General features: G+C 34.2%; 5 protein-coding genes and 1 pseudogene across 5 annotated transcripts; 2 read left to right on the top strand and 4 right to left on the bottom strand.

Moving 5' to 3' along the window:
* Positions 1-1,314: 1,314 nt before the first annotated feature.
* Positions 1,315-3,868, bottom strand: LOC125601460. Its single transcript, XM_048773635.1, has 6 exons — positions 3,623-3,868; positions 2,841-3,467; positions 2,615-2,749; positions 2,176-2,519; positions 2,012-2,093; positions 1,315-1,935 (listed from the first exon to the last, which is right to left on the bottom strand). Exons 1-6 carry the CDS (start codon positions 3,866-3,868, stop codon positions 1,315-1,317), a joined length of 2,055 nt encoding a protein of 684 aa, XP_048629592.1.
* Positions 3,869-5,625: 1,757 nt separating this feature from the next.
* On the bottom strand, positions 5,626-6,677 carry LOC125601452 (protein NDR1-like). Its single transcript, XM_048773625.1, has one exon. It carries the CDS (start codon positions 6,616-6,618, stop codon positions 5,968-5,970), a length of 651 nt encoding a protein of 216 aa, XP_048629582.1. The 5' UTR covers positions 6,619-6,677; the 3' UTR covers positions 5,626-5,967.
* Positions 6,678-12,517: 5,840 nt separating this feature from the next.
* On the top strand, positions 12,518-14,754 carry LOC125601455 (annotated as a pseudogene).
* A 178-nt stretch (positions 14,755-14,932) lies between these two features.
* Positions 14,933-15,812, top strand: LOC125601453 (early nodulin-like protein 3). Its single transcript, XM_048773626.1, has 2 exons — positions 14,933-15,194; positions 15,267-15,812. Exons 1-2 carry the CDS (start codon positions 15,008-15,010, stop codon positions 15,695-15,697), a joined length of 618 nt encoding a protein of 205 aa, XP_048629583.1. The 5' UTR covers positions 14,933-15,007; the 3' UTR covers positions 15,698-15,812.
* On the bottom strand, positions 15,783-19,989 carry LOC125601451 (protein disulfide-isomerase 5-3-like). Its single transcript, XM_048773624.1, has 15 exons — positions 19,818-19,989; positions 19,505-19,595; positions 19,336-19,430; positions 19,055-19,112; positions 18,420-18,604; positions 18,275-18,332; positions 17,878-17,918; positions 17,715-17,789; positions 17,469-17,525; positions 17,190-17,256; positions 16,849-16,992; positions 16,538-16,759; positions 16,307-16,468; positions 16,139-16,216; positions 15,783-16,051 (listed from the first exon to the last, which is right to left on the bottom strand). The coding sequence occupies exons 1-15, from the start codon at positions 19,856-19,858 to the stop codon at positions 15,974-15,976; spliced, it is 1,452 nt and encodes a 483-aa protein (XP_048629581.1). The 5' UTR covers positions 19,859-19,989; the 3' UTR covers positions 15,783-15,973.
* A 4,015-nt stretch (positions 19,990-24,004) lies between these two features.
* Positions 24,005-24,778, bottom strand: LOC125601454 (vascular-related unknown protein 3-like). The gene is made up of 3 exons (XM_048773627.1): positions 24,535-24,778; positions 24,313-24,375; positions 24,005-24,216 (listed from the first exon to the last, which is right to left on the bottom strand). Exons 1-3 carry the CDS (start codon positions 24,751-24,753, stop codon positions 24,106-24,108), a joined length of 393 nt encoding a protein of 130 aa, XP_048629584.1. The 5' UTR covers positions 24,754-24,778; the 3' UTR covers positions 24,005-24,105.
* Between the last annotated feature and the right edge of the window lie 1,959 nt (positions 24,779-26,737).

Here is a 26,737-nt window from a genome sequence, read left to right as displayed (position 1 = left end):
AAATGAACCCTGTAGATTGGAACCATCTCTTCCTCTTTAAAACATTCCTCAAGGACCTCATTGCTTGCAAGAAGCTCTTTCTCGTTATAACCTAGGAAAACAATTTTTTTAATAAATGTACTTTTTTAATATTGGCTAATAGAAAGTATCAATATATAAGTACTATATATCTAACCTTTGAATACAAAAGTTGCACCACTTATAGTGAAAGTAGTTTGACTAAGAAACTGGTAATGAGCCACATTTTCAGCACCCGAAGAAACACATAGCTTTAGTTCAGACCACCAAGAACGGATTTGCATCATCGTTTCAACTTGTGGGGTAGTTGTCAATGTAATAGGCGGTGTACGAGTTCCCTCAGGTTCAAGCATCCATTCAGGTAGGTGATAGGCCAGTACCATGGGTGTCTCAGGCTTCAATTTATAGCGTTCACGGATAATGGTCTCCAAATCTTCCACCGTCTCAGTTGGTTTGACCATAACCGTATAGCCGAGATCACTTGGGTTCCTATGGAAAGTCCAATGTCCATCGTCGGCACAACGCCATGCACCGTGATGTAAAGTTACACTCAGTGGAATTGCCATCTAGAAAATAAAAAGGAGGAATTAGAAACCGAGTTTGTTACAAGTATTTAAACCAAAATTTTTAACAATATTAATCTATTCCACTGCTCCCTTCTGACTGTAAGTAAATGGATGATAACTTGTAAACAAGTATCGAAATATATAGACGAATTGTGGTAACAAGTCCATGGATAAGATAAACCAATAATTCATCCACAAAAATAATTGAAGGACAAAGTTGCCTACTCTACTATAGGTATGATGATGATATTCGATACTTCATAGAACACGACACATAGCTGAAAATTGTATAGGAAAGATAAGACAACTCACACAACTTTCTATACGCGTGCACTACTTGTAAACATCAACAACAACACTTGTTGTCGTATTTCCAACATCAAAACTAAGAATATTTTCCTCTAATAACATAAATAGGATGTTCTTATGGCTTAATCAGGTAACTGAACTAAAAAATCCAATTATTAAAACCGGATTACTTCCCATTTATACAATAATTTTAAATTATAGCTTTTTCGAGAACAATTTGAAATGTATTAAAAAAAATTATTTAACACAGCCAAATATAATATATGAAAATAGTTCAAGAACATAACAGAGTTTGAAAGTCCAAAGGAAACGTACACAAGCAACATATTACATACAAGTTGTCTCAATTATACAAGTCCAACTCATTACAAGAATTAAAAAGGAAACTTAGAAAAACAAACACTTCAGCATCAAGCATACCCTATAACTTTTCCTTGAACTCATACGCCAGTATTGCTGCACTCTTACTCTTCTCTACGAGCACATCATCACCAATATTCTTACAAGCTTCTGGTCCATATAAAGCATGCCTCGCCATAAAGAGCAAAGACATCAAACCAGAATCGGCTTCATTCTTAATCTGGACGACTGATTTTGGCCTAGCAACATCATAACACTGAATAACCGGATCAGTTTCAATGTCAAGAGAAGCATATCTAGCAAGATACGGTAACATTTGTATGACAGGGGTAATTATCTTCTCTAACGCCTTCTGCTTGTGCAATGCCAAGCATGAATCTAGGATGGTGACAGTCCCACACACAGCGTCAAAACAAATACCAACCCAATGTTTGTTCCCAACATTTAAAGGAAAATAATACTTTCTTGGATTGACCTTTGGAGCTTCTTTGGTTGGGAAAATACCACTCAATGATTTTGGAAATATGTAGGACTCCTTGTTCTTACTCTTAAGAAACCTGGGAAAGTTCTTCATTATAGCAGCACCAAACTTGGTATCAAGAAACTCAGCACTCTGTGAACCTTCAGAAGGTAACTGATCCAAAATAACCGACCGTAAAACTCTAATAAGAATATCAACAACCTGTAGACGTAGATAATATAAGAACAAATATACCACCATTATATATAGTTGAATACTGCTATTATCCGGAAAATACCTTGGCAGTGTAATTTCGTTGCCTCTCACAAATTAGCAGAATTTCCCTTCTAGACACAGCTAAACCAGAAACGTTGATCACACTAAAAACCAAAAGCAAAGAACATTTAGTAATATATTCAATATTTCCAACTGATGTTAATGCAAAGAACGAACAAAACTTACAAATTTGACTTCATTTTGTACTCCAGATTCGTGAACTTCCTTACCAACTCTGAAATATCAAGTGTCGCAAATATGCTCCTCTGAGATTCCTTAGCCCTTGACAATAAATGAGGCCCACAAAGGTAATCCTCTACAAGACCCGATGGAACCGTCTTTTGCCTCTTACTTCTACGTGACGATGAAATTCCTTCTATATTGTCATCCACATTCGTGTGAGACAACTGTACATGGTCAGGACAAGTTTGTCCCAAAATAGGGATGTCTTCTTGAATCTGTTCATCCTGAGTTAGACCAAGCGAAAAGGAAGGTTCATCTGCAATGTTGTCTTTGTTATTTTGCGGAGTCTGATTTAGAAGAACAATAAATGTAATAAATTAAAACTATTCTACCATATAATATAGATCACTAAGTCAATCCGATAACAGTTCAAACATCTTACCAACTTTTGTTGGAATGACTGTTGCCTCGATCGATTCTCGCTATTAGCTGATTGCGCACCTGACTGAATTACCGGAGTTCCACATACATTGCCGGATTCAACCTGTTGTTTCTTCGTCGGAGTAGGATTAACGGACTGAATGTTATAAAAATAAGTTGTTAGTTCATAAGACAAGAAATAAACGGTTATACAAATTTCCAAAAAATTATGTGAACATAATTGATACCTCACATATACGGTTCGAGCGGGGAGGTGTAGAGTATTGACTAGTGTCACGTAGAACGTTTTCGATTGTCTTTGCATTTGCGTCGGCAACATGGCTGGTATGACATCTGGGAACGATTAAATTTGTCGGAGAAGACGGTTGATAATTTCCCGGGCCGTTATGCGCAGCAAGGTGGTCTTTACAAACTTCTGAAACGATATCCTTAAGAGATGAAAGCATTTCCCCCTTAAACTTACCCAACAACGTCTCAACTTGTTTACGAACACCCCCCTCTATGGCATCAACACGAGATGAACCTATCTTAATGTTGGATTCCAGTACATCAATCTGAGGTTTGATTTTGTCAAGCACAAGGTCAACGATGACACTGTTCTCAGCTTCCGACGAAGTAGTAATATCCTTCTTTGGTCTCTTACACTTTGCAGATGATTTGACCTTTTCTCGCATATGAACAACATCAATCTTTCTAATCCCACCGCGGAAACACGAATTATTGAATTGATAGTTACGCCTGATGGCCTCGACCAAGTTATCAACTCTTGAATCATGAACTTCATCATGCCGAACTAAAATGGCCTCATCAATAGGTCGCTCTGGATCTTGAACCAAGATGCTATGAACAATAACCTTCACACAAACAAAAATATGTTATTCAGTAGGGCTACATTAATCAATTTGTAACCAAATATGAAATAAGAACTAATATAAGATATATGGCCAATTGCAAGTTTCTACTATATATAGACAAGAAACAACTAATATTGGGAGATAAAATGACTTACATCAGTTCTCTTGTCCAAATTCCGTGCATGTGCCGGATTGAGAGTCCGTTTCTTTGTAAAAATATCTCGCCCACTTCCATCAATATCTTCACTATCAGAATCAGATGAAGAACACGAATCTTGCACAACCTCAGTCAACGCCGGAACCGCTGCAACCATTACAAGCTGTATTGCAAGAGCAAATCCTTTTAATGCGATAGTGTTTTGAGACAAAGCTATCTCATCTCTCTCTTTGATACTAGCCATCAGCATATCAACTGCTACCCGTCCCCAAGGAAACGAAAAAAGGCATCTAGATCTTTAATAGCTTCAACATGATCTCTAGATATCTTCATATTAAGACTAGTTGGAAGAAGAACTGATTCAAGCAACGCCAAGCATGCATATCTAATACGGATGTCTCTGTCTTTAACCGTTTTGCGGTAGAGCATCTTTATAACAGAGGACACTGTAACCACTTCAAGTTTTCCAAATAAACATGGCCAATAAGGTTGCTCCGCTATTGTTGCCTTCAACTTCATCTTTGACTTCTGCGGGAAATTCCCACAAGGTAATCCCGTCACAATCGCAAATTCTCTAATAGAAAATCTTACCGGTTTACCTGCAAATCGGAACCAAGTTTCATGCTTTTTCTTTGTCTTCAGCTGCCTTGATAACATATATCGCGCAAATCTTCCGGAAAATACGGGTTTGTCGGCTATCTCTATCAACTTCCCAAATGAAGATCGCCTAATAATATCAACCTCCTATTCATCTAACGCATTTAAGATGCGTTGTGGAGCAGTGGATGATTGATAAGTAAGAATTCGAACCCCAACTGGTTCTTCGCCGGCGGCAAACATCATCTCCGGAATTTTTTGCATGTCTGGTTCTTCAGGTTCTTCTGAACAGTCAACAAGCCGTGCGGAAACCATAACTACAAGAATTTTCTTCCGGTAATTAATCGAGAGGTGTTCTTCGTAGACTCCGCAAAAATGTTCTTCTTACTTTAGTAATGTGAGATATAATGGAGAAGCTGGATTGTTTGCAGTGTTCGATATATTCTATAACTTGCTACAGTAGACAACATTCATTATTAAAGCAACATCTTGAATTTCTAGCTCCCTATATCGTAGCCGATACAGAGTACGAACACCTATATATAGGGTTATTTTTGGAATATATAGAACCTCAAACAGTACATAACCAGCCGACGAATTAATCTTTTTTCCGTGTATATCAGGTGCAATTGCTCTTAAATTTATTATATTAGATACTAGAATTTAAAAAATTAACTAATTTTTTATTTTTGTAATAAAATGTTGTTATTAAATTTTTAAATTATTTTTAAAATTTTATTTTATTTACGGATCAAATCGGATATTCTTTAAAATTTCTAAAATATTTCGGATATCCGAGTCACCGAATATCTAGGTGGCTAAAGATCAAATCGACACGAATGCTTCCAAATACCCAGATATTCGATATGTGCCCACCCCTATTTACGGATACAATTTTATTTTCTTTATATGAAAAAATGACTAATGTGAAGGCCTTTTTATTTTAAATTAATTTTAATTTTATCTTTCATGTATTATTTTGAACAAAAATGTCATTTAATATTAATTAACAATATCTTTATATATTTGTCAACTATTTTCATATATTTTTTATATACACATACATGTGCACCTTGATGTGAGCACTTTGCAACTAAGTATTCATCACAACTGAAAAATCTAATTTTTTTGAAAGTTGAAATTTTTTTCTTAATGCTTTTTTCACTACCAACCAAATTGTACTGAAATGATTTGTCTTAATAATTTTTTTTTCTTTTTCTTAAACTATTATCTGTTTAGAAACTATAATATGAAATTATTGGTTCGACATGACGGCTATCTAAAATTCATAACATGAAAATAAATAAATAATATTAATTTTTGGTTTTTACCGGAAAAAAACAAGAAATCAAACATTTTAACCGAATAAACTAAAATGAATATTAATTTAAAATAATAATTATATTTTAAAAGATTAAAAACCAAAAACAAAACTTAAAACCGAACGAATATCCAGATTAAACAGATTTAATATCTTTTTCTTAAAAATAACGAAACTAATAATCACATCCCGCGCAAAACAAAACAATAATAGGATCAATTATTCAATGAAGTACTTGGTCGACTTGAGAAGCTACAAAGAAAAAGACGGAAGAATACAAAAAAGAAACAATAAAAGTTCAAGGAAAAAAAACTCAAAGCAATTCTAATGAAAGAGTAAATAAAACCAAATTTGACCCAAAAAAAAAGAGTAAATAAAACCAACAACAACAAAGAAGCAAATGAAAATCAAAAGCACCAAACAGTTCAACAAATAGCAAAGAAAGCAAGCAGATTCGTCAAAACACAAACAGGAAAATAGCTTCTTAATGAAGAAGATGAAGAAGAGTCAGATTTCTTCAACCTAATCCCTTTCTTATTAGCTTTAACTCCATCCCCGTTGACTCCAACTTCAGCACCAACGTCGACCCCAAACCTCCTAGTTTTCCAAAACGAGTTCTTGTACCTCACTTGTGTCTTCAGGTTTATCCGAAAACTCGCCAATCCATTAGGCAAAACCGCTTCTAAAACTGTCTGGTTGTTCAGAGGCACAACCTGACCCCACTTCTTGGCTTTCTTCTTGCGTCCCTGGTAGAATCTTGGCACCGTGTAGTTAGCGATGAATACATAGGTGACGCTGGAGAAGGAAAGGTGGACGTCGTCATAGTAGATTCCTTGTTCACTGTTTGGATTAGCTAGACGAACCATGAAGTTGAGAGTGGTGTTGAGTCGTGAGTTTAGGGTTTTGTTGAGGGCTGGAACGTAAAAGTATTCGACTGAGCATTTTGGAATGTCTGAACCCGTTGGACGTAGATTTATCCAAACTATGAGAATGATAAGTCCAGCTAAGATGGTTAACCAAAAGCCAAAGCGCCACCAGCAACTTGGGGCTCTTCCTTCAGCTTCAAGACGACTCATTTTTTTCTCAAACTTTTGATATTTTGGCAACTCAAAGACACGACTAAATAAGAGCCTGGAGACAGATTTAAAAAATATACAAAAATTAAATTAATTAATGCATGATTGATGATAAATAATATAATTCGAAGACTTCTTACGGTCTTATATAGAAAGACCAAAGCTGTTTCCAAAACAAATATATATACAAAGACTAAAACGCAATGTTCGTCTTTGGTAAAGCCAAAAGGGATGTTCAATAACAGATCCCATTAATCAAACCAAAATTTTGACATTGTAAAGATCAAATGGTTTATACATTTTATTTGTTGGATACTCATTTCTTAATTACCAAAAGATCGAAATCCTTTAACAAAAAAAAATAATACCAAATGATTGTGCACTGAAACCATATGTAATTCCTATAAATCTGAAATCACATCAAGTATCCAATAGTAGTTTCATTATAAGCATCACCTGATCGTGTGATCCCTAGACTTCATATTTAATATATTTTTTCCAGTTAACTAAAAATACTTGATTATACGTTATAATTAATTACTATCTTATTAATAAGTAAAGGTAAAAGAGTTTCACCTGTCTTCAGGGTAAGTTCGATTATAGTTTTTTTTTTTTTTGTGATATATTCAAACACATTTCAGTTAGACGAGTGTACTCAATAAAGAACTTCCCTAATTTTTTAAAGATGGATTTTGAAAAAACACGCTGAGAAGAATATTTCAATTTGGATAAGAGATTAAGAGTATGCCAAGTTGCCAACTACAGTAATTTAACTATTTATAAAGATATTTGAAATTTTACTATTTATAAAGATATTTATTGTTTTCTGTGATTTAATCAATTTGAGGAACAAAAATATATTTGTTTAAACGAAAAATTCAGCGTACTTATATCTATAATATTATTTCAGAAGTCAATTTCCTATGTGTCGCTCTCACGTTAATTCTCACAATTGTTGATTACACTGATACCCTTAATAAATTAATTTACATTTTAAATACTATTATTTATTTTTATATTTAGTTTCCTTTTAAAAATTTTTGAAAAATATACACATATTATAAAAAGGAAAATTTTTATGAAGTTAAAAAACGAGAATTGAAAACGAAAATATATGTATATATAATATGATTTCATAAAAAACGGAAAGTTCACAAAAAAGTAATATTATATTTAATTTTTTTTTAAATAACATAAAATACTAGGGTAGGTCCGCCCTACGGGCGGGATTTGATAGATCGGTTTTTATTAAAGATGTAATTTTTTGTAAATTTTCTTTTATGTTAAGTTGGGTGTGAGTTTGATTATGTTATCTACGACAAATTTCAACTATATAACTAAAAATTATTGCATTCTTTTTTTTTCTGTTTTAATACTAAATTATAATGTTTTTATTGTGTTTTAATTTTATAACACTAAGAAATACATGAATCTATCGGATTTGGTCCTAAAAAATTAGATACAAGTATCTATTACTAACAATGGAGGTTGTTTTTTGGCTTTTGTTTGTTTCCTTTGTGTGATATTTCTTTGGTTATATTTGCTTATATATTACTCCCTCTGTTTTTTAAAGATTGATGTTTTGGTGTTTTCACACATATTAAGAAAACAGATTAATCATGCATCGTTATTTGAAATTATAAAAAATTTCAATGTGTTTTAACCAATAGTCTTTTAATAAATCCAATTAATTTTATTGTAATTTTCAATTTTTGTATAAAAACATACAAAAATCTATCTTTGTAAAACTTTTTTTTTCCTAAAACTTATATCTTAATGAAACGAAGGAAGTATATAATTAATGGCACTTATAAATTTATTAATGAGGAAAAATGGAGAAATAAGAAACAAAAAAAAGCAATATAGGCGATGAATGTTTGATTGCGAATTTTTGAATATTGAATATTGTGTTTAATAATTATAGTTCTCGAATACGGGAATAATATCTTTTTTTTTTTGAGTATCCAGTTGTGGCAATTAATTTATACTTAATATTTTTTTTACAAATTTTAAGCTCAACAGTTAAGCCTTTAGTTATTATGTATTTCAATTAGTCAACAACATATTTTGAGAAATTGTTATCTAATATCGTGTGAATGCTTCATTTGATCAGATTTGTATTTTTATATAAGTGAGTGCTTAGCTGCCATGTAAGTAAATTATATAAGTCGGTATCCCACCTTCTCTTTGCTGATGATAGCCTTTTCTTCTGTAAGGTGGAGCTCCGTGAATGTAAAGAAGTAATGAAAGTAGTCAGGAGATATGGTAAAGCATCTGGTCAATGTATTAACTTCGACAAATCGTCCTTATTCTTTGGTAAGCGGATCAATGTAGCTACTAGACAAGAGATTAAAGATGCACTTGGGATACAGAATGAAGGAAGAATGGGAACATACTTAGGCATACCCGAAGACATAAGCGGATCTAAATGTAAACTTTTTGCATTTCTGAAAGATAAACTGATGCACAGAGTGAATGGATGGACATGTAGATGGCTCTCAAAATGTGGAAAAGAAGTGCTGATTAAATCCATTCTGCTCGCTCTTCCGACATACGTTATGTCGACGTTCCTGCTCCCTTTGGAGATATGCGAAAATTTAGCCAGTGATATCGCTCAGTTCTGGTGTAGCTCGAATCCTCCAAAAAGAGGGATACACTGGGCAAAATGGAGAAAAGTCTGTGTCTACCAAGAGAGGAGGGTGGAGTTGGCTTCCGAATGATCCATGAGTTTAATCTAGCTCTTCTGGCTAAAAAACTATGGAGACTTGTACAGTTCCCTGATTCTCCGGTCGCTCGAGTCTTACGGGGAAGATATTATAGTTTGAGTTCTCCATTGAGAGTAAACGCTGCTAGCAGTCCATCCTATGTGTGGACTAGCATTTCTGCAGCAAGGAAGTTGTTATTATTGGGCATTAGACAGAAGATACATTCAGGTTATGAAGTTAAGGTATGGGAGGATCCATGGATTCCATCGAACCCCGCAAGGCCAGCTGTCCCCATAGCGCCAGTGATGCATCCTAATATGAGAGTAAGCGATATTATTGATCAGGGATCGAAATATTAGGATGTGAGACTATTGGAAAGCTATGTTAATCCTGAGGATATACCTCTCATAAGGAGTTTGGCCATAAGCTCAACTCACCGTCGTGATACTTTCTGCTGGAACTTTACAAGGAATGGGCATTACACGGTCAAATCGGGATATTGGGTGGCTCAAAATTTATTAAAGTTAACGGAGGAAGAGGAAGTTTTGGAGCCAAGTATTACCAAGCTCCAAGATTTTGCGTGGAAATTGAAGGCTCCTACGAAGATATGCCATCTTATATGGCAGTTGTTAAGTGGTCATGTGGCAGTTACGAGGAACTTAATTAGACGTAATATGAGGTGTGACAATTATTGCCCAAGATGTGGAGAAGTGGAGGAGACCATCACACATGCAATCTTTGAATGCCCACCAGCTCTTCAAGTGTGGTCTTTATCAGCAACTCCGACATGCCCAAATATTTTCCCGGTTTCGAGTGTCTATAGTAATACGGATTATCTATTCTGGAGGAAAAATAGTATCATTGGGCCAGAGCAAGATAGGGATCCTTATCCGTGGATAATATGGTACATTTGGAAAGCCAGGAATGAAAAACTCTTCAGGGGAATAGATAGAGATCCTTTGGAACTGGTTAGACATGCAGAGAGTGAATGTCAAGCCTGGTTTGATGCTAATGAAGTGGTACAAGCGGTGGCACAAGATAATATAAATGAGGAACTCCAAGTCATAAGCTTGGGAAATATTTGCTGGCTATACGGATCTTGGACGTCTTCTGCCGTCTTTAGTGGGAGCGGATGGGCATGGATGGATGGTTCTGGGAACGCTCAGCTTATGGGGACAAGAAACTTTCCCCGACGCGAATTAGCCTTACACTCGGAAGTAGAAGCACTGCGGTGGGCGATGGAGAATATGCTGCAACATTCGACCTGCCAAAACTGTGGGACAGACTGTAAGGAGTTAATTGCAATGGTAAAGGATCTTCAGGCGTGGCCAAGCTTTTCGACGGAATCGGAGAGGATAGAGACGCTACAGATATGCTTTCCGGCATTCAACATCACTCACGTTCCACGTGCGCACAATCAGATTGCTGATTTTTTGGCTAAGACTGCTAGATCTTTTCATAGGAAGTTACATTTTGTTGGTTGTTCTATTCCGGTTTGGTTACCCAGACCACCTCAAGTTTGAGTAATAGAATGGCTTTTTGACGTCAAAAAAAAAAGTAGTAAATTATTCTTTTTACATTTTGTAGTAAGGTTAAATATTAAATAGTAGTGTTTATTCTTAGATGATTCTATTTATTTAGGAGTTATTTAGTAGGCATATAGTAGTAAATTATATTTTAAAGCGCTAAGATGATGGTTTTCATCGAAGTAGTAAATAAAAAACGGTAAGAGAAGATAGAGTCGAGTCTTTGTAAATATTATGCTTACAACAGCCGAAAATGTTATCTTGGTCGAAGCCAACAATTGTTCAATACCACATTGCCTTCTTTCCCTGCGATGATAGTGATGAGGTCAGTAATTGAAAACGTATCGTTTCGGAAATAGCATACTAACTAAACCAGTTCAATGCTAACCTTTGTGATTTAGCAAAAAAAATGCTAACCTTTGTGTCTTGGAGGCCCTTAAAGATCTCTTTGTAGAGTATATTGGTTACTCCATCAGCTCCATCTGACTTAAGAGGTATCGTCTAATATCTTAAGCCCCTCCGGTGATGTCACTCGAGATAACGCAATGTACAACTGGCCGTGAGTGAAGATCATCTTAGAGAGGTATAAAGCAGTTTTCATCAAGTAATATTTTTAGTATTTTTTTTTTATTTACACATTTAGCCATTGAAACCAAAAAGTACTTCGGTTTTAATAATATAGTTGTATGCATTTATTATGTAATTGCTTACGTTTTAGAAACACTCATTTTAGTTGTTTTGTTCCTTTCATCAAGTAGTCTCGCGTTTACTATTGGGATTACGTAGAAATTAATGAACTTTAGTATGTAAAAAGTGTGCAACTGAAACTCTCACTCTGGGAAATCAGATGTGACATAAGTGATATATATTATGGATTTGAAATGATGCACCCATAGCCAATTGATTTTGATTCGTAAGTTTATAAAATTTGACATGATATCAAGACCGACCTAACTACTTAAAAAAAAATAGTATTTTCAATCTGAAAATAATAGGCTGCAAAATTTATGGGTAGTAATTGTTTTCTTGAGCTATGTTCAATTCTTATTGTCCAATTAGTACAATAGTCTTTCTGGGTCCAAGAGGTAAACACGAATGAATTTATTTTTGAGCTCATTTTCAAAATGTTTCGTACTGATTAATTAGAGTTAAACATCTTATTATATATTAGACATTATTTTGATTTGTAAGTTTATAAAATTTGATATGATATCAAAACTTGATTAGAGTTAAACATCTTATTATATATTAGACATTATTTTGATTTTGTAAGTTTATAAAATTTGACATGATATCAAAACTCTTAGACCTAACTACATAAAAATTTAGTATTTTTAATCTGAAAATAGAAGTTTGTGAAATTTATGGGTAGTAAATGTGGTTGATTTCTTGAGCTATGTTCAACTCGTTAATGTTCGATTAGTACAATAGTTTCTTTGGGTTCAAGACAAATCCGCATAAATTTATTTTTGGGTTTTTTTTCAAAAATTTTCAAAATGCTTCGTACTAATTAGAGCTAAACATTTTATATATATTAAATATTATTTGTCTAAACTTTCGAGGTGAGAGAAAGTATTTATTATGTAAAGATTAACGAGCTATAGACCTTAATTTGTAAATAGTGTGTGAGAATATAATCTCTCAAGGGAATTTAATTATAAAGATGATTGAATAAAAAAATAATTATGATTTTTACATGATGATTCTATTTTCTTCCACAGGAGGAAATATGCAGGTTTGTTGCAAGAGAAACCCTAAGTTCAAGGTCAAGACCGGACCAAAGACAAAGTTTGCACCGAGAAGGTACGGTGATCTGAACATAGTATACGATGTTCTGCAATCATTTGGCAGCAACTACTTAGCCCAAGTGACCATCGACAACGATAGTCCGCTCGGTCGGTTGGACCGTTGGAACCTGACCTGGGAATGGATGCGAGGAGAGATTATAAACACGATGAGAGGAGCTTACACTCACAAGAGAGATCCATCTGAATGCCTTAACAGCAAAGCTGGACAGTATTACAAAGACTTAGACTTCTCTCAGGTCATGAACTGTCAGAAGAAGCAAGACATTTCCGATTTGCCTCCTGAGAGGAAGGAAGATAACGTTACAGGAAAGTTACCTTACTGTTGCAAAAACGGAACTCTTTTGCCACCTATTATGGATCCTTGGAAAGCTAGATCTATGTTCCAGTTGCAGGTAAGTAGTTAATCTCTGTTGTCTAAAACAATATATCTACCAGGAATTAAAACGGACATGGGATCATGTCTTAGGTTTCATTACAATAAAAACCGAACTACTTGTGAGTATTGTTCCCTTGAGAATTAGTTTGGCCTCGGTCCAGACACACCGTTACAAAATAAAAATAAATAAAAATTAGGTAAGGATTCTCATAATTTGATTTAAGGTTTTGAAGTTATTTTTGTTCTCTCAATTTTTTTTAGGTTTTCAAGTTGCCTCCTGACCTAAACAAAACAGCTCTAACACTGGAAGATCGATGGAGTTCTCAATCCTCAGTACAAATGCGGGCCACCGGTTTGGCCGTTTGTGTAACATCCCGAGTTGTGATATGTGAAAAGACTTAAGAGAATTGATTTGGCTACCTATGTCACCAAAGTTGACTTACCTTTTTCGGAGCACATCCTGAAAGAACTCCAGAGTTAAGCGTGCTTGAGCTGGAGTAGTGGAATGATGGGTGACCTATCGGGAAGTGATTCGCGATAGCGTGCGAGTGAAGCCAAAGCATGGGAAAAGGTCGGGTGGTGATTGCAGGGTCAGTAAACAATGATTTCGAGCCTTTGAAAAATTAACGGACCGACCGTCAGACGTGATGGGCCCACGGGCCGAGAGAGCGGGCGTGGGTGGCCCATTAGCCGTGGGCGGGTCGGGGCGTTACAGTTTGGGTTGACCCGTCGTCATTCCCGGATTCCAGCGGGCTACCGGCTATAACATATGCCATAGCCAGCTGGCAAGTTGTATGCAACATAACCAAACCAAAAGCTCAGGCCTCAAGATGTTGCGGTCTCTTTCTCTGCCTATTACAACAACTCTGCAGTGCCTTGTAACACTTGCGCTTGCGGATGCAATGACATAGATACCGACACTTGCAATGCTGACTGTAACCCGCTACTCCTCCCTCCAGACGCCCTCCTTGTCCCATTCAAAAACCGAACCCTAAAAGCTAAAGCATGGGCCAAACAAAACCACATGCCAATACCTAAGAAACTCCCTTGTCCTGATAACTGTGGAGTCAGTATTAACTGGCACGTTAACACTGATTACAGAGACGGTTGGACTGCTAGGTTAACCGTTTTCAACTGGAGAGATTTCGCGTTTGAGGATTGGTTTGTAGCGGTTGATATGGGTAAAGCAGGTCCAGGGTATGAAAACGTTTACTCATTTAACGGCACACGTGTTCCACCAAATAATAGGACTGTTATGTTCCAAGGCTTGCCTGGTTTGAACTATCTTGTGGGTCAAGTTAACGGAACCAATCCACTACGAGACCCTGCCGTGCCTGGGAAGCAACAGTCTGTTATTTCCTTCACCAAGAAGAACATTCATGGACTGAATATACCTGGAGGCGACGGTTTTCCGACAAAAGTTTTCTTCAATGGAGAAGAGTGTGCGCTTCCAAACATTTCCCAAAGAAGAGCTCAGGACATAGGGGTGGTATGATATCACTTGTTTTCGCTATGGCAGTGGCTTTCGCACTAATGATGGGTTAATTACTGAAGAAATAACTTTTGTTTGGTCTCTATAAGTGTTCATGAAGAAGATCCCAAAAAGCTCAGAACAATGTCAGCTATTTTTTTGACATGAAGAAGATCTTAGTCTTTTGATTTGGAGTTTTGTTCAATTTTTGTTTTTTTTTTTTTTTTTTTGAGATCTCTCTTTTGTCTTTTAGATACAAAAGCAAAGATGCAGAACCAAGGAACAAAAGCTATTGAGAGAAGCAAGGAATGAGAGATTCGAAAACTAAAACACTTCTTGAAAGCAATGCTTTGCTTAGAATCTGAGAAAGATAATAAAAAGAGTTTCTCTGCAACATTTCCTCAAAAGCCACACCTTTATATAAACTCAAACGCCTTTCATCATATTCATATGTCTCATCAACCCCTATGACACACTAAATTCACATACATACATCTTAAAAAATGGCTCGAGACCTAAAGAACATGAAGCTTCATGGGTTCGGTCTTATGTGTCTGTTCATGATCGTTAGCGAGGCCTACGCTAGAGAGTTTGCGGTAGGTGGTGCAAAAGGTTGGACCGTCCCTTCAGGTGCTCAAGTTTACAGTCAATGGGCAGAGCAAAGCAGATTCCAAATCGGCGACTCTCTGCGTAAGTTACTAATTAAACCATAATCATAGCCATATTTCACATGTGACACACTAACAATGTATGCAATTGCAGTGTTCGTCTACCAACCAAACCAAGACTCAGTTCTCCAAGTCACAAGAGACGCTTACGACAGCTGCAACACAGATGCACCAACCGCTAAGTTCGCTGATGGCAAAACTTCTTTCGCATTAACACACTCTGGACCATACTATTTCATCAGCGGAAACAAAAACAACTGCCAGAAAAACGAGAAGCTAGTGGTCATCGTCATGGCTGACAGAAACGGAAACACCACCGCATCATCACCACCACTGCCGTCTCCAGCTCCTGCTCCCTCGGTAGAGTCCCCTCCTTCTCCACCGCCAATGACAGGACCCTTTGAGACACCAGCACCCACACCTACTCCAACTCAAGAAACTCCAAATAGTGCAGCTTCCCCATCTTCTTCCTTTGTGGCTGCTCTTCTTGTAGCTGCCTTTGCTTCCACTCTATTCCTACACTAAGTAGTTTCTCTTCTGTCTTCTCTTTTCAATCTTTTTTCAGTTGGTGTTTGTTGCTTGATTTATAAACATTTGTTTATCAGGTAAATGAATAAAAAGTTCCACTTGGGTTGTATTATTTCTCAACAAACATAAAGAAACTAAGATAAGTGTCAAAACAAAACTTCTTTCTCTTATCTGAGTTTTTTCCTCTGTAGGAACATGTGTTCCAAATAAAACAGTCTGAGGTTCTTCTATGGTGTTATAGATTAATGGTAAACTCTAACCTCCAGTCTCCAATCAAAAGTTTTTCCCCAGCTCCACCTTTTTCACCAGTCTTATTGTATTGTGGAAAATAGAATCTAGTATTCCCGCTACCTGAAATAAAAAACAAAAAAAAATCAACATTAAAACCACCATAGAATCTATGGTAGTATGATGAAGAAAGATTGAGAATATACAAACCGTGAAAACACCACCAATAATGGCGCAAAGGTTTGTGATGAAGTGTGAGAAGGACTTTGGGTTTTCAGTTATCATAATCTGCCAAAAAAAAACAGAACAACCAAGGAGTTAATTATAAAGAGGAGAGTATATATATATTAAGAAATTTAAGAGAGATATTGACTGAACCTGCATGGGAGAGAGCTCAAAGTGAAACTTTGCAACGGGTAAGTAGTAAGTCTGAGCTATGCTGCTGTGAGCGGTGTATTCATATTCCTCAACCAATGAATGTTCTTGAGCTGTTCTTCTTGTAATGACCTCTGTCTTGACCACTTGAAGGTAGTGTTCGATCTGTACAGTGTATGAAACAATTAGATAAGGGTCAGTAAAGGTTTCAAGAATAGGTATGCTGGGACTTACAGTAACGTTGGCACCAAACTCGTGTTGATTAATGAATGCTTTTTCATTGAGCTTGTCATGGCTTTGGCCGATGTATGGCAACAAGCGCCTCATATCGGTCAACAACCTAGGTGAAAACATCCTCCCAAATGAAAGATGGCTAACAACATGCGACATGTTCATTTTAGAAGAGTCGAACGAATGAGCTCCTGAATGAGCTGAGATAATAAGGTTTCCTGGAACCTGAAACGTATCAAACATGCCGCAAATCAGTTACAGAAGGGACATTGAATCTGTCTTCACTTTTTTTTAGTAGTCGGAATTGATTTTACCTTCTTTACACGCACATAACCTTCAACCCTACAACCTCCTGTAACTGGTGCCTTTTTAAGATGTTTCAATGTCTTGTTGGATATACCATCCAAATCTAGCTTGTGGGTCTCCGGGTGGATAGGTGCCACCAGTTCATCCACCATCTGGAAGAAAGAAATAATCCTTGTGTATCAAACTTTTAGAAGAACATTTGCTCAATACTTACTCAAAACGCAGCAAAAAGATATGATGATGTGCATGTATATGTATATGTTGTATACCTGTTTTTATATAACTAGACTAACTAACAAAAACACACGTAACATCCTAATCCCTTAAATGAAATTTGGATTTATCTTACCTTAACTATACTATCTGTGTCCCGATCTCCATAGTAAGATTCATGTTCGTGGTGTCCATGGTCCTCTCTGAATACAGCAAAACAGGTAACACTTTAATAAGAATATTTGCACAAGCAGATATGTGGTTCACAGACCCCCAAAGGAAGCTAAAAAAATGCAACAGAACAAAATATAAATTTAAGGTTATCGCTGCATTGCAACATAAGGTTAAGCAGAAGATATGACAAACTATAACTATGCTAGTGGCAGTTTAAACATCTTATCAGATGGTTTCTCACTTAAGGTCGCTGCCTTTGCGGAAAATCCGAATAGATGGATAGCCTTGTATATGATTCCTGCAAAAAAATATAAAATCCAAATATGTGTCAGATATCAAACGAGAAATTAGCTCCTCATGCATCCTTAAACAGCAGCTATGAGAATTGAGAAAGGTGGGTGAACAAGCAAGAAAGTAACAAACTAGCTTTTTCTTAGCAAGTTTCATACAACAAGAATATTTGAGGAAACCATCAACTACTTCATACCTCTTACATAGCTCAGCTTCTTCTGTGCAATCAACGCTTCCGAGAAGAACACGCCCATCAGTTTCGGGATTATATCTGCAGCAGAATATTAGCAATAACCATGTTCAGAAATAATAGCGAAATTCACAACTTAATAAAAAACGAAGAAGAGTCTAATGCAAACTTGTGGTATATAATTGAAGCTGCTTTCTCCCACGACGGTTTCTGAAAGAAAACACAATAAGGAAGCTCAGCATAACCAGACATGAACGAATTTCTCAATGTTAGACAGGTACTGAGATACGTAAAAGCTACCAACGTATAATTAAAAAAAAGAGATTTTCACATACAATTTGTAACACATAAATACACAAAATAAAAACAAAGTAAAGGTCCCTCTGAAAATGACATGAACATGGCAGTCAAGAAAGTAATAAGGCAGATTCGTTCTCCCTCGTTCAAGCAGAAAGAACAAACTATGATGAGTACATCCAGTACTGGACCACTAGTGCTTGCATAACAGATGAAAAGACCATTGGAACTTTTTAGCCTAAGCATAAGAAATTACTGAAGAAAATTACCAGACGGTTACTCCAGTAGCACCATGGTGCATTAAAGTTAACAATCAATAGAGGAAAGCTGCAAAAGAAAGCCAGTTTACGTTAATCCATCTTCAAATCCTCAGATAGTACTAGAACAATAGAAAAAAAGAAACTGCATACTCACTGTTTTGAAAATGAATCAAAACTACTACTGACAAGTGGTATGGAACCATCAGGAATCTCTTCCTTAGTTTCTTCTCCGTGGTTGATGTCATGTGATCCATGGCCAGAGTGGAACTCTTCACCAGTGGTCTTTAAATGCGGATCAATTGGAAACTTGCGAATTGTTTTTGTTATATTCAGCCTATTCTGAAAATCCAAACATCAAATTTAGATCTAGGAGCAAGCCATATAAATAATATGCATATATATTTATCATAGCTCGGTTAAATTCAGAAAATGTTGCTTTCAAACTGGAACAGGGACTCATGGAAAAAGTAACAAGCTTCAAGTGTTCAGCAACATGGCAACAACACTTCTTCAAGGTATTATTAAGTTCCACCTAACTTTTATGATGACAATTACTAATATAAATGGAAGCGATAACCATTATATTAAATCCGGATCATAACAGCACAGCCGACTCAAATGCTTATAAGTATAGTCTACCATGTATCATATAACCAAAGATAAATATTCTGAAACTGAAGAAATGTCAAGACTTAAGCTTTTTCTTCAGCGTTTTTGCTTTATAGCAAAATGCAATTTGAAAGTGAGGAAGGGATACATCAAAATAGAGAGGTATGAGCAGAGACTTACAGTTCCCAAGACGTCACTCACATCAACGGATGCAAATTCACATGAAAGGGCAGGAAAACTACAAAAAAGAATGAAGATACAACACCAATGTCAGCTTATAGAGAACCATTATCATCCCCTCACATGACTCAGAAGCTTATGACAATAAAAAAAGAAAAAGAAGACAAGTTGAAAATGTGAAATTATCATAGCAAATTATTTGTCAAGCAAAAAAAAAACACATCTTCATGATTCTAGTGACTGTCACAGAGAAGATTCGTTATCTAAACACGAAACCGAACCTGATGTTGAAATGAATGCGTAAGAAGTCGCCATCAGCGCTCTTGTCAACGACGACAGTTGTGGTAGTGTTGACCGCCAAATAACTACTCAGCTCCTGAAAGATCGAAATGTCACATCTTTGATCAAACAGAGACAGAGATGATGTTGTTAAAAAAAAAAGGATAATACCATTCCGAACAAAAGCATCATAACGAGAGCAGCAACAATGGATAAGCCAGCGCCTGACAGAGACGCCTCTGTCAAATCTCTCGGGATTTTCCTAAACAACAAGGGGCACCTCGAAAGTCAGATCCTTTATGTATTATTAAGAGAAAAGATTCGAACTTTCTCAACAATCAAGGATACGTACAACGAACCCACAATTCGAAAATTCAGAATAACCAAAAACGCGAAACGCATTCAATCTAAAAAAAATGTATGTATATGAAACAGAGATAACAGAGGATTGTGGAAACGGGAGAGAGAGGAGAGGATCACGCACCTGTAGAAATCCATGGATTTGAGTTTTGTAGGGGAAACCATAGCTGATGATGGATGAGAGTGAAAGAAAGAGAGGAGATCGATCTAGTGTGATAGGGAAGAAGATGAGTTCTCTCTTTCTCGCTTTCTCCTGTAATGCGGAATCCGTGAATCACCGTGAACTGAAGGAAACGAAACCGCTTTGCGTTTCAAATCTCTACCTTCTTTAAGCATTTGGTTTTTTTGGGTCCACCTCATACAATTAAGGTTTTTTTTTTGTCAGCACAATTAAGAGTTAATCTACCCATATTAAATGTGCACAAAAAAAGAAAAAATCTACCCATATTAATTGGGCTTAATTGGTGAGATAGTCATGTTTCAATGAAAAACTAAAGTTTGACCCGTACATCCGCACAAATGTTTAATTTAATAAAATAGACTTATATTTTTTTTTACAATATAAAATATAATAGTTGTACAAACATATATTCATATGGGTATTTATTCGATTTGTAAGTGTGATAAATGGACTATTTTTATTGTGTGTAATTTGTTGATTTCTCATATTATGGTAGAATACAAAACAAATTAAAAATATATTATATAATATATTTGTCGATTTATATTTTTTGACTATAGTAACCATTTTGATGTATTTATTTCTAAATTAAAGTAACAATTATTATGTTTATATATATTAATAAATCTATATTTTCAAAATTAAATGTATCATGTTTTAATAACATAGATATATATGTCTCTAAATTATTTTTATATGCCAAATAAATTTCACTTTTATTTTCATTTTTGAGAAAATATTAAATTGAAATTTGTTTGTTGTATTCTTATAATTCAAATTTATATGTGTGAATTGTATTAATCATCAAATTATTTAATATCTATTTTAAAAATAACTTTATATATTTTAATAAAAATATCTATAGTTTATATTTTTGCATGTGAAATAAAATAATGATATATATGAATATATCTATAACATTTAAAGTTTGTAGATACATTTTAAATAAATTTGTTTAGTTTTATTGTAAAATTTGGTTACAGAATAATCCGGTTAAAAAATAATCGTACGTTTGGTTAGAAAATAATTTAACAAAATAAATGATTTGTAGTTAATCAATTAAGTTTGAAGTTTGGATAGCGAAAAATCTAACAAAATAAATGATTTGTTGTCAATTAATTAATAATTATTAATTAGGTAGCACATGTACTTATTAGAATGAAAAAAAAAATCTAATACTTACTTCCATTTTCATAATATAGATATATTAAAATAGATATTTTGATTATATTGAGTATATGGAGAGCGTAACAAAGATATAATATTCATTGAACAAATTGATGATGTTTGTATATGTTTTCTTATTGTTCATATGTTGATCTCGTGTGGATAAAATGATTTTTTCACTTATTACAACTTTTTTTTTACACTGTAATATAAATATATATAAAAATTGGATTGCAAATTACAACTGATTCATGATATGATTATTAAAGTACAAACTAATTAATCATCTTTTTCGTGAAAAAAATTGTCTCAACTGATTCATGTTTTGATATTCCTTATTGTTTAGATTTGCTTAAATTATTGTTGCCATGTTTTTAGTTAAAAAAACAATTTAGGAAAATGCATTAATAAAACAGGAAAGACAGAGAATATCTATTGTTAGGTTTATTAAATATTGCAATGAACATTCTATTGTAAATATTGTGTAAGTTTAAGGGTTAGTTTAATTTTGTACTCCTCTTTTAATAGATTAGATTAAGTAATTAGCATTGATTTTGAGGTAATTTAATGTTACTTTTTGTACACATTCTATCCGGTTCTGCCATTTCATGAAATAGGTTGTCAGTTACAATTTATAAAGTAAGTGACGTTGTGGTTTTTTGAAAGAAGAAAAAATTATCCACGTATAACTTTATTGATCACATACATAATCATCGAGAGTTATATTCCATATCATCTAAGTTTTATTCCATATCATCTAAAAACTAAACCCTAAAATCTAAATCACTAAACCCTAACCCAAATATAAACCCTAAACTCATATACCAAAATCTAAAAAAATACATAATGTTATGTAATATTAAATTATGTTATGTAATATTAAATTATATTATGTAATATGTCAATCCTATATCACCAAAATTAAAACACATGATATGAAAGTTCAGAAGTGTTCTATTCCATATCCAAATAGAATAGAAACAAGTAATGCCTTCGCAATGGTGAACCCAATATTCCAGAAACTAAACCCTATCCAATCATCACTAAGCCCTACACGAAAATATAACCCCCAACCCATATATCAAAATACATAAGTATTAAATTTGTATGAATTCAGAAGTAAAATAAGGTGATATTAAACGTTCAAATTTATTCCATATCATCTAAGTTTTATTCCATATCATCTGCACTATTCAATTTATATACAACACCTTCTGTCACCTACCAAACCTTCGAAAATGGTTTTCTCCTCCACAAAACTTCACTAAGAATGTAGTCAATGGTATCTTTGTCGCTCAAATCTGAAAATGAATCTATTAACCTTTCTATATTTTATCAATGAAAATTTACTTTGTTAGATTTGTGAGAATAACCAAAGCCACTTTTTTTCTTTTTACAATCACTATTTATTAATTATTACTTTTTTTGCAGGTTTCACCGGTGGATTAAAAGGGTAGTATAGCAATATTATAGGAAAAATAAACGGTGTATTGATATATTAGGGAAATTGGCCATAAAGTGAATTATGGTTTTTTTAACGCCATACAGCCCAGTTCCCCACATTAATTTGTCTTACTTTAGAAAACAAAAAGATACTCCATCTGTTCCTAAATATAATATTTTTTTAGGTAAAACACACTTATTAAGAAAGTTGTTTTTTATCTAAAAAGTATCATTAAATTTTTAAATTAAAAACTATTCAACCATTAAGTATTATTAAATTTTACATAGAAAACTGAAAACGTCATATAATTTGGAACATAAACAATTCTCTAAAACGACTTGTATTAAAAACGAAGGGAATAGTTTTTTAAAAGAAAAAATTCTCTAGGATAGATATTTTTTAAAATTTTTGTCACAAAATAGTCCTCAGTGAAGAAAATGACCAAAATAAGTTTTATTAGAATGTAAAAATGTATTTTTACCCTTGGGTTAACTAATCTAGACTTAGGGTTTAGATTTAAGGGGTGGGGTTTTGGGGATAAAGTTTCAAATTTTTTAAAATAAAAAATAAATGTTAAAATTTTCAAAACAAAAATGAGCTATTTTGGTCATTTTTTTAGAGCTATTTTTGTGACAAAAACTTAAAAAGGGCCATATGAGAGAATTGCTTTTTTTTTTATGTTTATTGTATTTTCTTGTTAGTTTTCAGAAACAATTCAAATATTTTGAAAAGGTGTCTACAATTAATAGATTTTATTAAATCAGCTCTTTTAGAAATCTCTCAAAAGCTAATTCAAAAGTTAAATTTTTATATATATGGCTATATATTTTTATATTGTCTATAAATCTCTCAAAAGCTTTGTGTGAAACTTAATACAATTTCTTTACATTTAAGACTGGATATCTGTATGTAAAAATTGTGGAAATGAAATGGTAATCCAGATATGGACAATAATTGTGAGAGTTTGAACTTCTGGGATTTTATACCATTTTAGTATCATAATTCACATCTAAAAACTAAATAAAAATGAAAGAATACCACATGTTTATATTTTTTTTGTTTTTTACAGCAAACATTCACAGACTCACGTTGACTCTGTAAACCAAAGTGGTAACTCTGCATCTATATGTACGACGAAAGACGGTTGTTTCCGAGCACTACGTGGCAATACCACATGTTTATATATTGTCCACAAATCTCCCAAAATGGAACTTGAATAATTTAAAAAGAAATTTCTATAAATGCTATGAATGTTATATAAATTTGTTTGACACAATCGCACATTAACAAATGAATCGGAACTTTTTTAAAAGTCAGGAAAAGTCAGTCATTTGAACTACAAGGCGTTCCAAAAGTAGTCATATATACATGATTGTACCAAATATTGTGACAAGCATGAAGGCATTGATAACATTTTATTACACATGGAAACATGCTAACTTTATATTAACATGTTTGGACATGTTTTACAAATCTTCACTCTTGCTTGTACAATTTACACATACAATAGATCATCCATCATTATTTCGACTTGCACTAAATTTACTAGCCTTCAACAGATTTTACAGAAAATAATCACAAAAAAAGAATAAAAGATTACGATTAAAAACAGTCGAAGTATCAACCAATGTAGTTGTACAACATCGACAAAGGCACTAAACAAAGTCCTCTCTTCTTCAGTTCTGCGCAATATTCTTCATTCATTATCCCTTTCTTATTCAATCCTTTCTCCTATAAATAAACAATAATTTATATATTAAGAATATATATTCTGTCCAAAAAAAAAGAAGATATATAAAAACATGAACGTGGTTGAAAGTTTCTTACCTCAGTTTTAGAATTGTTCATGGTTTTTCCTTCTGTCGTATTGTTCTCCATTTCACTGCAACCCTAAAACACACAAACATGGCTAAGATCAATGTATATATATAACACATGAGACAACATACATATATATATATATATGTGTGTGTGTGCATTGCCATTGATGAGGCCTATCAATGTATGTATTATGCAAATACATCAAATTTGTCTTCTCTGTGGGCTAACCTTGGTTCTGTTAGACGGAGATGACGCCGTGTCTTCTTCGACATAGATTATAGGAGACGCAGCATCTGAGATCATGGAAGAATCTTCATAATGGCTGATACCATCTTCGGTTTCAACGTACATATCCCAACTACTCTCTTCTAGACCCTCTTGTATTGTTCTCTGTTGATTAGAGATTACTGTTCGCCTCACGACATTGCTTAGTGCTGAGTTTTCCATTTGAGCTTTCTGAGAGAAGAGCTTGATGAAGAGTAGGTTGATCTTATTGAAAAGAAAGACGTGAGAAGCTAAAAATCGTATTAATTTAGACTTTTTGTTTGTCAAATCCTTTCAAATGTGACATCTATATATATATGAATGTAGGAGGAGGGGGGTACATGAAGCTTGTAGGTCTGGCACAGTTTGGCCCTTTAGTCTAATTATTGTTTAATTTATCTACTTGTTGATTTCATATTTTATATATGTCAGTTGAACAGTTTGATTTCTTTACGTGCAAGAACAAAGAAAGGTATACGAGCTTGTATAGATTTTGTAACACACCGCCTAGACTTCCTACATTATTTAAATCTCATTAGTTAAAAGTTAAGACAAACTAACACTAATAAATACATTTTGTTGTATGTAAAATTCCTACTAATAATCAAAACTTTGCAACTTAAGGAACGATTACATTTCATAATGTCCTACTTCATTTCTTTTGTATTCCGTTTTAAATACTCTTTTATGTGCTAGCTAGGTATCAAATTTACAAGTATGTAAAAGAACAACATTTGTATTGATTTAGGGAAAGTGTTCTTGAAATATATATATAACTCAGTCAATGATGGATACATGTAATTCGTGGGGAACTGCTACTAAGTGTTTAGCGATAATATGGTTTATATAACGTGGCAATCAGATTTAGTCTTCGTTTATCTCAAACAGAAAACGTGATGAAGGCAACATTACACCCTAGGCTATAAACTAAAATAGCTAGTTAATTAAAAACAAATGATAAGCGTATATAATATATGGTCGTATATAGCAGTCCACGTTCTTGAACCTTTTATAGTCCAGCAGGATAATAATTGTTTTATTATTGCATTAGTATTTTTGTTATCAAACATGTACAACATATTGTTGGTGAGCCATGAAGTTTTGAACCGAATCTTTGATGGATTTGGGACTATTACCTCAATTGTGTCCCTTCTCCATCAACCATGTATGGGATAAGTGGCTCCTTAAGCTTTAAAATATTTGACTAATCAACTTGGACTTTGTCATAATAAATAGTTTGACAAAATGATATGAAAGATAGTGATGATATGGATAGTAGTCTAACCAAGATTTTGCAGATCCGAGTTGGTTTTTTTCACATGATGTGCCAGCGAAAATATGAGCAAAGCAAACATTGGTTTCTTCTTAGTTGGCATCTTTTTCTTAAATTTTATATGCGTCCCTAGTTTGTGAACCCTTTGCAGGTATCACACCACTCTTCTTAATAAAGATGAGAAATTGTATGATGCATTCTAGCGTGAACACTTCAAAAACCGTGGTCGTTGATGATTGAGTATCCATTTGATGGAATAATAGCAATAAAAGCCAAATTACTGGCTGGTAGTCATTAAAAGTTGTCAGTCTAACTAAAATGAATGTAATTATCTGATGATACGATTGTAACTTGCTTCTAGTGTCTATTTCAGTTTGAATCTTTGAAGACTGTATTTTAGTTTAGCGACTATGCATACACAAATTTATCATTTTGTTTCTTCTATTTGCTCCAACTGTAAATGGCCTGAATCAGTATTCTTGATGCATGATTTTTGTACATATGATATATGTGTTGGATAATTTTATTAAATGTTCTAATAAAAAAATTTAACAAATTTAGGAATCTTTTTTTTTTGGACATCAAATTTGGGAATCTATTTTTATATAAATGATCTCTTACGTTTTGGGGGTCATATCTTAATGTTTCACTTGCTTATGTCGAGGACCCGGCCACTTCATCTCCATTGCCAACGCTGCTATCGCTATGGACGTGAGAGAAGAATTGCTGACATTCCTACTGATTACGCACCCTTCATGCAGCAAGCAGCATGCTGTTATCCAGTATCGCTAGACTTCTTCTCCTCTTCGAAAGTCAATTTTATATGACCAAATATCTAATGAGAAGGAGGGTTAAGTTCAATATTAATGTCACCGTGAATGTGTTTATCTCAGG

This window comes from Brassica napus, unplaced genomic scaffold (assembly GCF_020379485.1).
Source record: "Brassica napus cultivar Da-Ae unplaced genomic scaffold, Da-Ae ScsIHWf_2572;HRSCAF=3319, whole genome shotgun sequence".
NCBI classification, from domain to species: Eukaryota; Viridiplantae; Streptophyta; class Magnoliopsida; order Brassicales; family Brassicaceae; genus Brassica; species Brassica napus.
This window is presented reverse-complemented; position numbering and strand designations above follow the sequence as displayed.